General features: G+C 37.9%; 1 protein-coding gene across 2 annotated transcripts in view; it reads left to right on the forward strand.

Moving 5' to 3' along the window:
• The window catches only part of rptor (regulatory associated protein of MTOR, complex 1), a 427059-nt gene extending 413256 nt beyond the window's left edge, over positions 1–13803 (forward strand). For both annotated transcript variants that reach the window (XM_078571169.1, XM_078571168.1), the window contains 6 exons: positions 887–993; positions 4580–4707; positions 7066–7152; positions 7584–7700; positions 10860–10989; positions 12970–13803. In XM_078571169.1, coding sequence (XP_078427295.1) covers positions 887–993; positions 4580–4707; positions 7066–7152; positions 7584–7700; positions 10860–10989; positions 12970–13038 — 638 coding nt within the window. In that variant the 3' untranslated portion in view covers positions 13039–13803. The remainder of the gene's footprint in view (positions 1–886; positions 994–4579; positions 4708–7065; positions 7153–7583; positions 7701–10859; positions 10990–12969) is intronic.
• The last annotated feature ends 230 nt before the right edge of the window (positions 13804–14033 follow it).

Consider the following 14033-nt stretch of genomic DNA (forward strand, 5'->3'; position numbering starts at 1 on the left):
TGACCCTTCTTCAGAGTTAAAGTGGAAATGTGATTACATTTATACTGTTTAAGGTGGGGGGGACAGGTGAAGCTGGATAGAAGCACTTTTTAAGTGGAGCTTCACCTGCTCTCTCCCCCCCCCGCCCCCCCCCCCCCGCCCCCTTAAACAATATAAATTCCGTCACTTTAGCTCTGAAGAAGTCATTGAGATTCAAAACGTTAACTGTTTCTTTCTCCACAGATGCTGCTAGATCTGCTAAGTTTTTCCAGCAGTTTCTGTGTTTGTATTCACTATGTTCTTGACCTAGAACAGAGGGAACTTTGGTGAAATGGATAAAGCATTTGAAATTATATCCATGGAATGGGCCTTCCATTGAAACAAGGGCAAAAAAATTAACAGAATTAATATCTATTTATTCATTTGTCTCCATGGTGTCTATAATATTTCTAAAGGAAGGAAATGGGCAGGAGCGTAAGGAAATACAAAGAACTCAATAGACAAAAGGACAACTTGAATTGTGAAGTGCATACTTCAGTAGCGTTGTTTCATCTGTGTAATGGCTCATTTTCCTTGCCATATGTCTGAAAATTTTACACATCAGTAACAGGTGGTCCAAGAAAATGTGTTTCTTTTTAAAGCGAAGAATTGGGTTTGCTCTAAAATACATATTTATATATTACAAAAATTAAGCAGAAGTTTTTGTTAAATGTCATTTTTATGAAAAGATCAAGTACTTAAGTTTCAGGTATCAGTCAAGATTTATGGAACACCATATTTGAACACTATAGAGTGTTAACAACATAACTTGACTGTACATAGGAGTTGCAGGCTGCTAGAAAGTGTTGTGGTACTGCCTGGCCTTTGTTCGCTGTTAATCCAGTGATGGACCCTGCTTTCTTTTCAGGTGCTGGGATGGTTGTGGACTGGGAGCAGGAAACTGGTCTCTTAATGACTTCAGGAGATGTTCGCATTATTCGTATCTGGGACACAGACCGAGAGTTAAAAATACAGGTAAAAACTTCGCTTAGTCTTGAATTCTAAGTTAATGGGTGATAGTGCTGTATGAGCAAGTACCAATGTGCTGCATTTGCCCCATACGTGTAAACACAGCTTTCTTTATTAGATTCTTAGATTCTGCTGTGCCTGAGAAGTCCTTACTTCATGTGCTGTTCCCTAAGAGTCCACGAGATTGAGATTCCGTCCAATCAGGAAAGCAGCAAATGCCCAACAAAGGGATCATCAGAAGTATTTTTATTGAAGACTTGTATTGTTGTTTAAGATGGTCAATTTACAGACCAGTTAGGGGAGCCTTTGTTCCTGATTGGTAAAAATAGTCTACAAAGGCATCTATACCAGTTAGCCAGTGGATTCTGAGAACCTCATACTCCACATGAACAGAATGCATCAGCTTCCAGTTGGATAGTCTTCTCGTAAATCCTTCAACTATGAATTCTGTCGCAGAAAAGATACATTTATCATGAAACTATATGGGTTATAGAAGGTCAGAAGATAATTAATTTTCACATAAATGTTTTGAAGAACGATAAAGTTTAATAACGTGGAAGCTCAACTCTGAAACTTTAACTTTGTGAAACAGAAGCCCTGCCTCAAATTACAAAAAATAGGGAGCAGAGCTTGAGTTACAACATGTTGGAATGCTCGGAACTGTCTATAATATGTGAGGAAAGATGTTCCCATAGACTAAACACTGGGTTACTTTGGTACTCTCGAGGCTATAACTGTGATTTCCTGTATCTCAAAAATATTTAAACCAGAGGAATCTCGAGCAATTTACCAGCTTTGTATTCTCGTCTTTCTAGCAGTGTTCCCTTTGCATATATTGGTTTCACTCTTGGTCTTGGAGCACTTTTGATTTCAAAGATGCAGGTTCCTGTTGCTCACTGTAAAGCTTGTGAAAAATATCCTGTGGTCTAGTAGCATATTGATGCATGGCTTTACTTGTAAACATCAGGCAGTAGATCATGCCCGCAGTCTGCACTTTCCTCATTCTAACAGCCAGTGCCTTGGCAAGCAGAAGGAATAAATGATTTAAAGCCACAATAGTTTTCAGTTGCTGGCCTATTGGATCGTAATTTAATGTTATAATTGGTGCCCTGTTTGGAGTTGAATTAATCAAAGCAGCAGAGCAGTTTGCTGTACTGTCTCATCAGTTCCTACCTGATGGAAACACCTTCAGCTCTTTCCATTGTTCTACAGCTACCAGTTATGATAAACCTTTCAAACACCAATGTGGCCTTAACTGGAGTATTGTGTCCAATTCTGAGCACCACACTTTAGGAAGAATGTTGAAGGCTTTAGAAATGGTGCAGAAAAGATTTATAAGAATGATTCTGGGGGTGAGGGGCTTCAGTTACATGGATAGATTGGAGAAGTTGGGCTTGCTCTCCTGAGAGAAGAGAAGGTTGAGTGGAGATTTGGTCGAGGTGCTCCAAATCATGAGGGGTCCAGACGGGTGAAAGGTCATGAATGAGAGGCCACAGATTTAAGGATGATTGACACCATGAGGAAGTTTTTTTTTTACGCAGAAAGCAGTGAATGTGCACTGCCTGAGAGTCTAGTGGAGGCAGGGTCAATCGAGACTTTCAAAAGAGAATTGGATAAGCACCTACCAAGAGGGAGAATTTGTAGGACTACGGTGGAAAGGTAGGGAGTGGGACTAGCTAAATTGTTCCTGCAGAGAGCCAGAACAGCCTCAATGCGCCTCCTTCTGTGCTGTAACTGTAATACGATTCTACCAAGGTACGTGAAAACTAAAACTTTGCTGTCATTGTAGCTGATGCAGTTATTTTATCATTCAGATTTCCTTTGTATTGGATGCCCTGCCAATAGATTAGAGATTTCAGCAATGCAATCCTAAATTTTAGTTGGACAGTGCTTGTCAATTCATTTTCCTTCATCAAACAACCACGATCACTGGATTAGGTTTGTCTACAACATGCATTACCTGACATCCCAGCAAAATGGGATGATACACTTAATGGAGGCAATATAATTACCAAACAGTAACCATTTTTATCAGTTCAGCTCTGAAACCCATGAATTCTGTTTCTGGTGATGCATATAACATCTTGGTAACTACTGCATCATACAGCTTCGGTCAGTGGGTTTGTCTCAGCTTATTTAATTGTTAATTCATTACAATGTGTTGGATCAGAATTGTCAAATTTTGGAAGATCCACCTTCTTGTAGCATAAGTAATTTTATCCGAGGTGTTGTTTTCACAGCTGGACTCAAGCAATTGAGTATGCCTGTGTTGAGCCTTTAGGGAGCTCCAAGATGATAAATTTTACAACATAGTGTAATGTGGTTCACTGTCAATTGATTTATTCTGATGGTATCACAGATAAAATCTTCTATTTGTTCATGTCACTCTCATCTGATGGGAGGAAAAAGCTTTCAGATATATTTCAACTAAAGTAAATCTTTATATGCACCACAACAATATTTGTGCTTTCTGCATTTTGATTGCTGCAAAATTGCCTGTAAAGTGAGCCTGAACAAGCTTTAGTTGTGTACTTAAACAAATGATTTTATGCCTGTCTAAACAGCAGGACCTAGTGCAGGCAAGAAAAGTCTTATCCTTGTATCCAAATTATAACATGAAAGTAAAAATTTTGGGTGATTGAAACTGATAAAAGGATCAATTTGCTTCTTTCACGCAATGCAGTGCAGATCAATATTTTTAATCCAACTTCAAATGCACTTGGATTCAGAAGTATGGAAAATTTGATAACTGTGAAAGGCTCATAATTACTCAGGCAGGTGTGTGAAAGCCTTTTCAAGGCTGAATCAGTTGTACCTTCTGGGTATGTGTTCAAACCTTCTCCAGAACAAAAGAAAGTACTTGAATTTATATATTGCCTGTCACAACCTGAGGACATTCTAAAGAGTTTCACCGTCAGTGAAGTACTTTTGAAATGCAGTCTCCTAGTGTGTATTGTTAATCAGTTAGTTAGCAGCTGCCAAAGTTGAACATATCCTTTCATGTTCAACATTCTAGCCACTAATGCATCTTAATAGCTGAGTACCATCAGGTCTATTTATTACCATTTTTGTTTGGGGGGGGGGTGGGGGGCGGGTTTCCTCTCCACAATGAAGAATTTACACTTTGTTTTTATTTCTGAATTAAGTGTCTGCATCATCAGCTCTAATAAACTGGTATCCAATCATATGTCAACTAACTAGAGCCTGTACTATGATACAGTGATTCCACAAAAGCCAATTGCCAGGATTTCCCTTGAACAGAAGGGGCTTACTGAATTTAGTCCTATTAAAGGAAGAGGACTAAATTCTGGATTACTTCTAATGTCCTTGTCAACATTCCTCCTTCAGCCAACACTACCATATATTAAGATTAACTGGTCATTCATCTCATTCGCTATTAGTGGAACTTGGACGTGCACAAATTGTCAGCCACTTTTAATTCTAGAATAACAGTGGCCGCTTTGTTCCCCATCGCCTGTGGTGTTTCCTGAGAATGTGGAAGGCTGTATATAAATAGAAGCTTTTTCTGTCTTCTATTGGGTGTCACCATTGTGCATTTCTTTACGTCAATTTTTTTTTGTTTGTTTTATAGGATATTCCAACTGGGGCAGATAGTTGTGTGACGAGTCTTTCCTGTGATTCTGATCGTTCCCTAATTGTGGGTGGCCTTGGTGATGGTTCAGTCCGTATCTACGATAGGAGAATGGCTCCAAATGAATGGTAGGTTTCATTTGCAATTTTTAAAAATCATCTCGCCACGCTGTGCAGTGAAGCTGTGTGTTTGGGATTTGACTTGCTGTATTTCCACTGATGCCAGCTCAACCACAACTGGAGGAAGTATTGCTTTTGATCATTACATAGTATTGAAACGGAGATTAAAGAAGCCATGTTTCCTAGCCATTAGTGATCTGAGCACCTCGGGTGGCTTGTGTAGACGAGTGGAGAACATGCAGTGTCAGATAAATATACCTTTTAAAGTAGCTGCGTGTGGGTAAGTTTGTGTCTCTCCCCAACTCTTCCTTCACATGCTGCTCACTGCTGTGGGACTCCACAATATATTTGTCTTGTTTTTTAGTGGCTGGCACTTTGCTAGCTATAGAAATTTATATTGCAGTATAAACATGGCACGAATCGGCTTTATATATGAAATTTTAACCCCATGATTTCAGAAACTGGTGTTAATTGTTTTCTTGTGAGTCCGTATGACCCTCCCTCAGAGCGTATGGTCGTACGGACTCGAAATGTTAACTCTGTTTCTCTCTCCGCAGATACTGCTGGACCTGCTGAGTTTTTTTCCAGCATTTTCTGTTTTTGTTTGAGATTTCCAGCACCCGCAGTATTTTGCTTTTACTTGCTTTCTTCTTCGTTTAAATTTTGTGAAAAATTGAAGAATATAGATGGAATCTGTTGCTGATTGGATCTAAAAATGAGCAACTTCTATTTGAAAAATTGAGTCAATTTTATCAGAATTCTTTCTCGGAAAAGAAGGTTGCTGTGGGAGAATTTCTTTGACAGGAAAGCTTTTTATGTGTTTTAGATTCAATGTCATTCAAAATATATTTTCTATTACCCATTCAAAACTAGAAATGAGTTTCCAATCTTCTATTATTCAGTTTGCATGTCTTATTTTAGCATCTATTTTATATAGCCTATACATTATTTAACTTTCATGTTTGTTCTGTTGGATAAATCACATTTAATATAATTTCAGGAGTTTACGTCAAAATGAGAGGCGGTGGGGGGGAGCACAACTAGCTTTACGAGAAGTTACAGAACCCAGCTGTATGGCGAAAATAGAATTGAAAGCCCATAGATTATAATTGAGGCAGGGTGATTAAACTTATTCAGCTTTATACAGCTCTACAAGAGCAGGTTGCATCACAAGATAAGCAACACTTGTTCGAACAAAAAGGTGAATCATAGTTCTTGAGATGTGAAAGCTCTTTTACACATTCAGAATGTCACAGAACACTTCATACCCAATTAATTGTTTGAAGAATGATGACTGCTGTTATGTAGACAAACAAGGATGAGATTAGTGAGTGATTAATCTGTTCCGGTGATGTCGGTCGGGTAGGACACTGGCAGAGCTCCACTGCTCCTCTTTGAATAGCATCATGTCATAATTCCAATCCACCTAAATGGGAAGATGGGGCCTCAGTTTAACATCCTACCTGAAAGCCACCACCTGTGACAGCGCACACTACTTCGGTATTGCACTGACCAGCCTATGTAATGTGTTCGGTCTGAGCGGTGGTAGAGGCCAGAGTGCTAGCACTGAATCAGGTTTGGGGTTATGGCAGTGACAAGCCCAGTTTAAATTTTTAAAAGCTAAAAGCTACTGCGGATGCTGGAAATCCAAAACAAAAACAGAATTACCTGGAAAAACTCAGCAGGTCTGGCAGCATCGGTGGAGAAGAAATCAGTTCTGCCGAAGGGTCATGAGGACTCGAAACGTTAACTGATTTCTTCTCCACCGATGCTGCCAGACCTGCTGAGTTTTTCCAGGTAATTCTGTTTTTGTTTTATATTTTTAAAAACCAGATGTTGCAGGTTACAATACATTTTTAACTTTCTCTAGAAATTGATTAAGGGTTATACGATTTTCTAGATTTTCATGTGGCTGTAAAGTATTGAGAGTTATAGCAATGCCTTTTCACGCTGATCCAAATCAGAAAGCAACACAGGAACACCAACCCCTTTTTCTGGCCTTTGTAGGAGTTCTAAATGAAATTGCTTTGCCTGGAATTTAATTCCAGGTCCTTTTAGACATAATTTAGCACTGCGCTGTGGAATTGTTAGTTTCCCTGGCATGCCACAGGATGGAAGATGGAAATATCACCATGGGTCTAAAAAGACAGAAGTTAGATAGAAGGTGCGTCTTGGGGATATGTAAGGGGAGCTTGATCCTGCATCTAAGAATAATTAATGTTAATATTGGGTGCTAGAAGTGAAAGGTGTTGCAGTCATTAACAGTGTTTCCACCCTTGTTCAGTACAATATTTTAATGCCAATGCTCTATTCTTTGCTATAAGGTGCAATTCCAATCAAGTTGTTGACGCGGTTTTTGTCTTACAGCCGTGTAATGACCTACAGGGAACATACTGCATGGGTGGTAAAAACCTATCTACAGAGGTCTCCCGAAGGCAATATCATCACTGTGAGGTAAAAAAGAATTGGTATTGCTATATTGTTTATTTAGAATTGAATTAACTATTTGAACTGTTAAGGTACATAATATGTATATATAATTACATTATAATAGGTTTTATGTCTGTAATATAGTGTGAATTAATTAGTTTGACACCAGGCTGGTGATTAAAGATATCCTCAGTTTTTTTAATTGACATATTCACCAGGGAGGTGAAATTTTTAGCTTCTCATTTATTTTTGCTATTGCATAGCTTTTCACTGAGCCAGCATATCGTAGAAGAGGCTCATTTATAAACCAATTGTTGAGTAGTAAAGTTAGTGAAATATTGTGTTCTAGTAGTTATTCTTTTTTATCAACAGTAATGTGTTCCATTTCTTGAATGTAGTCTTACTCCGAGTAATTTGTGACAACTAAATGTGCTCCTCTCTATTCAATCATTAAGTGTAAATGGAGATGTGCGATTCTTTGACCCACGGTTGCCTGAGTCAGTGAATGTAATTCAGACTGTAAAAGGACTGACGGCACTGGACTTTCATCCCCGGGCTAATCTGTTTGCTTGGTAAGTGAATTCAGATGGTCAGCGTGGCAAATGTTATTTTCATAATTTTACCAGGAGAGCTGAAGGGTCTTGGAGCTTTAGCCATTTTTCATCTGTGGCCAATAAATATTCATAGACCATGGTAAAGTTAACTGCATTTCTTACATACCCTTGGATTACCATGTGCAAGCCCCTAAATCAGCTCTGTGTTTCTTTGATAATCATAGGTCTTGTTACTGACTATTCAAACAGGACAGTATTATGTGAAGAATGAGTGCTGGTTTAGAACACCCTGTTTACTTCGGAGCTAAGTTTCAATCCTGGTGTAACGAAACATGAATCATTCTCAACTAACTGAGTTGTACCTGTAGGGTAATTTCAATCTGTTTTCTTCCAATCTGCCTACAATCTTACTCAAGACATAAAGGATGACCTCTTTAGGACATGAGGAAAGTCTCACAATGTGGTCTTACGTCTTTCAAGCAAACGAACATATGAATTAGCAACAGGAATAGGCCATTCAGCCCCTCAAGCCTGCTCTGCCATTCAATAAGATTATGGCTGATCTAATTGTGGCCTTAACTCCACATTTCACCAACCCCAATAACCCTCGACTCCCTTGTTAGTCAAGAATCTATCTATCTCTGCCTTAAAAATATTCAATGACCCTGCCTCTATTGCTCTCTGAGAAAGAGAGTTCCGATGACTCACCATCCTTTGGGAGAAAAAATTTCTTCTCATCCCTGTCTTAAATGGGGGACCCCTTATTTTTAAACTGCCTGAAAAACAGCTGATCACCACAACTCTGCTCTGTTCCTTAGCCAATTTTGTTTCTACACTGTCAATGCCCTTTTAATCTCATAGACTTCAACTTTGCTAACTCTGTTATGTGGCACTTCATCAAACGCCTTTTGAAAGTCCATGTACTCATCAACTGCATTACAGTCATCACACCTCTTTACTACTTCATCAAATAGCTCAATCAGCTTAGTCAAACGTTTTTTTACCTTTAACAATTTGTCCTAGCTTTTACTTATTTCAATCATATTTTTTCAAATGGCAATTAATTTTGCCTTGAAATATTATCTCTCAAAGTTTCCCCACCACCAGCGTTAGGTTGACTGGCTTATACTCAATTTATTCCCCCTCCCGTTTTTGAACAGGGGTATAACATTTGCCGTCCTCCGGCACCACTCCTGTAAACCAAGGAGGATTAGAAGCTGTGTCCTGAGCCTCCACTACCCCCACCCTTACTTCCTTCGACAACCCAGATTGCATCCCATTTGGACCAGGTGAATTTTCTACTCTGAGCACTGCCAACCTTGTATATGTTTTTGAAAGAGTTCTGGTTTCCCTTTGTTATTCGCTGTGGGGAGGGAAACAGTTAACATTTCAGGTCGGTGATCTTTCAGCTCTGACGAAGAATCACCGACCTGAAACCTTAACTCTGTTTCTCTCTTCAAAGATGCTGTCAGACCTGTTGAGTATTTCCAGCATTTTCTATTTACCACAAGCTCACCTTTTCTATTTCATTTTAATTTCTAGATTGAGTCATCCAGAGAGCTCGAATGTTGGATGCTCTTCCTGTCTCCTTCATTGAAAAGTATTTAGTCTGTACCTGACCCATCTCTTATTTAAAAGCCTTCCATTGCTTATTTACTGTTTTACCTGCTAATCTTTGATTCCAATCCACCTGAGCCAGGTCCCTTTACAACTCTCTGAAAATAACATTCCTCCGGTTGAGTATTTTCATGTTTGACTATTCCTTGTCCTTTTCCATTTCCATAACTAATCTAAACCAAATATTGTGATCTTCCAACCCTAACGATTTTTGACTTTGCTCACATCATTCCCACAATAACCTTGATCTCTTCCTCTCACAAAGCAACAGCAGCAACCTTGAAACAGTAAGGAAACTTAAAAGTGTGAAATGCATCCAACATATCTGCATACACTTTCCAATACTTGATTGACCTAAAATGACATAATAACATGCGAATTGACCTAAAGTGACATCTTCTGGCAAAAAATACTGAGCATTTTCCCTGCAGCGGTTTGTTTCGAATGTCTTTGCACCATACAAACTGTCTCAAGTTAGAGAGGGGTCCATAAGCAAGACCAAAAAGCTCAAACTGTTGAAATACACAATGAAACAACCACAACTTTAACGTTAAGTTAGAGGTAATCTTCTTTCCACATCTAGTAAAGGAAAACTAACCAAGTAGGATGGAGTATTGGCTGCACAAGAGTTGTGTTTTTTCCCGTGGGGCTAGCACTCTAATTGAATCAATATTGACTTAAGATGTTTCTGTGTACAAAGCCAGTTCCCATTTTTAAAAGAAGACAGGACAATTGTCATGCTGGTCATGCTTCACTTGTTTAACAGAATTTACATTTCTCGCATGGCAGTAAATACTGTTGAGTATAAGCATAGGATTTTTATGTACATGTATCTTGATTTAAGGATGTTTGATTTTATGAAGGTATAGTTACTGCACCATCACACCTACACACACCAATGTGTTAGCATTCATTATACTAAATTGAATCTTTTAACTACAGTAACTTTTCAAGATGGTATAGTTGAGATCATTTCTGAACATTAGTGAACACTTTTCCAGTCATTACAAGGCTAGTCCACAAGAATCATCCTTCTTCTAATCTCCTTTTTATCATTTTAAGTTTCATATGTTTATTGCTTTATTAGAAGACATCTCTTCAGATGTGTCTTCCTTCTAGACTGCCCATCATAATACATCCTCTATCTTGGAGAGCGGCTATCATCTGCACCACCACCATTGTTAATGCGCTTCTCTGTCAGGTAGCAGTGTGTCCAGTGCTTTAGGAGGGGGTGGGGAAGGAATGGAAGCTGATACGAGTCAGATAATGTCAAATTTCCAGTTTGAGGTGAGATTCAATCTGACAGTTCAGTCAATAAAAAAAACTTGATGATTTTAGTAACATTCCCAAGACTTGAATATAAGCCCTTTAGAATTTTTCTGCTTGAGGGTTAAGTGCTTCAGCCACTGGGCCAACTGTCTTAAATTTTCTAGGTTAATCATTTTATGTTAATACTGTTACCAGTATATTGTCACTTAATGGCAAGATTATGTGTTCAATATTTCACCAACCAAAAATTGTGCCTAATAGCCAAAAGTGAACCTATTCTTCATCTTTCAGTGGCTCCATGAACCAGTTCATAGCTATATATAATACAAGTGGAGATGTGATAAGCAATATTAAATACTATGATGGATTTATGGGGCAGAGGATCGGAGCCATTAGCTGCTTGGCTTTCCACCCATATTGGGTAAGTAATTTTTCAGAACTTTTCAATCTGTGCAGTTCCTGTTCCATTGTCCTTTTAACATCTGTACTGTTTTTCAGTATGCACAACTTTACATGGTGCAGACACAAGTTGCTACCAGTGCTCACAAGCCATAGTTCTGTCTATTCTATCTCAGTGTGATGGATCAGTAGCTGAGCAAAGGGCCCTCTCTCTAAACAATTTACAACTTCTCTTGAGAAGTTTTTAGTTGACTTTTTTTTTAAATTCTAATTTGTTTTCCTTCTCTCAGAAAATACTGAAGACAGATTTTACTAATTGAATGATGATCCTCTTTAGTGAAATATGCAGGATTTCCAACTCTCTCAGTTCTGCCTATGTAGTCTTCTCTCTTACAGGAAGAATTCTGGATAAATATTACCTCAGAACTGGATTTATCAAAGCTTAATTCAATCCCAATATTAGTATAACCAAAGAAGATATTGTCTTAGATTGTGGCATTGTGGATATGTTAAACACTAGCTGGTGCTTTAGCACACAGCTCTGTTCTTGGACTTAACTTGTGGGTTGAATGAAGAATTAAGACTAATTTAAGGCATGCCTCATTATTATCTGCAACCTGTTTTTAAAAAGACTTCCTACTATACACAAGGTGGCAATGCCCTATTACCATAACCCACTGCTAAGACTAGAGTGTATTCCAGCTAAACGATGCATTATTAACCAGAAGAACACATGTTCAGAGGAAAACTTGACATTTTGTTTTCATTGTGAACTTCTCAAGCTGTTCATACATTGGGAAGCTGCCCAAGATATGATGAAATATTAAAGCCTGCAAATCACATGGATATTATTCTTCAAACATTTAATTAATTTGTATCAAAGTAATCTGTTAAAGTGGGAGCATACAGGTATGACAGATTTGAGACCTGTTCTACTTGATGTCCTTGGCATCCCTAAATTCTTTGTTTTAGACAAGTCAAACTGCAGAGGAATTTGTTCAGCAATGTATTAAGCACTTGTATGGTGATATTTTGTGGTATCATTTCTAGACTCTAGTTTGATATAGTATTAGTGTACTTCGTAGATGCCAAATGACCATTACCACTTCCACATTTGGTTTCTTCAACAAACTATCGAGGTAAAGTTTTAAAATGTTTGAACATATTACAAAAAAGTAGCAAATGCACGGAAGTGAATTTTAAGGCAGTTAAGCTTCTTGCCATTCCAGTAACGTTCAGAAACCAGCAGAACTTTGGTGTAATAACTTCATGCCAGGGCTGTAAAATGCACCTCTCCCTCTGCAAGACAAAACAGTTTACTGGTAACATTGAAAAATTTTAGTCTCTATACTTTGTTTCTTTTTGCGTTTACCTGCTGTGCCTGACTATTCTGGTCCACATTTTATCTTACGCTATCCCTATTCCAAGTGTATTTCATTCCCTTTCACAATGGATTTGCTGCGTTTAAGAACATAGCTACTGAAAGCAGTTGAAAAATATTCAATTTCGGGAAGAAAGCCTCCAATCTCTAATGGCAAGTAAGAACATTGAACCCTCTTGAATCCTTTCATGTTGCTTCAGAATGCACTGCTGGTTTCTAATGTCCTTTATGTAGCACATTCACAGGTTAGCTCACCATCGCAGGTTTCTAAGGCCATAGTGTTTCATAACAGTATGACCTCAGTGGAAGTGGTGATTTTTTTTTTCTCTAAAGGATAAGCAATTAATAAACAATATTATTCATTCCAAAGGTCCTGCAGTCAGTTAAAAGCAATGTTGTGGTGACATTCTGTGAGCAAATTATCACCATTCTTAACTGATAGCATACTTGTTAACCATGTTTAATTTCTGTTCTTCCATCTGTGTAATGGACATAATAAACTGGGGTAGGTCTTCAGAGTGTAATTGTTTTCTCGTACTGATAATTACCTCATGCTGGTGCCTAACCTTTTCCAGCATTCTAATTTAACAGATCTTGATTATTTTGTGTTTCTCTTGACAGCCTCACTTAGCAGTTGGAAGCAACGACTACTACATGTCTATATATTCAGCAGAGAAGCGAATTAGATAACAATGAATCTCACAGCCCTGCTTGTCCACTTTACGGAATTTGTGATTGATGCAGATGCTGTATATTACTTCTAATGTACATATAAAATTATTTACTTGAATGGCTAGTGACAGCTGATGCAAGTCATGACTTGAACAACTTTTCCATTATATACTTCAGCTACTGTAGGACAATTCACTGCAATGGCCGTGGTATATCTTGTTGAAAGATCATGGCTGCCAAGTTTTTTTTTGGAGACTTGTCTAGACCTTAAATTTTGGGGTTTTTTTTTTCCTTTTATGAATTAGATTTTAGCATTCAAATTAATATAATTTACCCAGTAATGACTGACTGAGAATGTTGTAACAACTGTGCATAAATTACAAATCCTATCAGTTCCCTCAGTAGACAAGTCTTTTGAAAAAGACTGATTAAAAACCGATGGCTCACCAACCATATTAAAATGCCAGTAGCAGTTCTGAAGGACTATTTAAAAGCTCACATCTTTAGTGTGGTGTTACTTCTGTGAGCATTATTTTACACACAAACTGTAGCAGTTCCACAAAAAAAAAACAAATCATGATATTCTGAAACATTGTACAGACTTCTTTCTGATTTGTTTAATTTTTTTTTCCTTTTTTGTGATTTAATTTTACAAAATAATTGCTAATTGTAATAGGAAGCTCTAATCAAATCGCACAAATAACCAATGATGGAAAAGGAGACCTGAGCAGAACCTGAGTGATAACTCTTACCTGTTGAATGTAAATAAAACCTTTAAAGGAACTGGAAACTGGCCTGTGAATGTTATTCTAGTGATATTTCTTGCATCCAGCCTTCAGACTGATAAACCAGCTCGAGGTCTGGACATTGAGATTAGTGTGATGTTGTTGTTTGTTTGTCTTTATATTTTAATGTAAAGCTGATGCAGCATGCATATGATGATCTGACATTTCTAAAGCTATTTTGTGAAGTACAGTATTGTTATATTATGTACATTACTGATTTAAAACAAA

The sequence above is a fragment of the Cetorhinus maximus genome, chromosome 24 (assembly GCF_964194155.1).
Source record: "Cetorhinus maximus chromosome 24, sCetMax3.hap1.1, whole genome shotgun sequence".
NCBI classification, from domain to species: domain Eukaryota; kingdom Metazoa; phylum Chordata; class Chondrichthyes; order Lamniformes; family Cetorhinidae; genus Cetorhinus; species Cetorhinus maximus.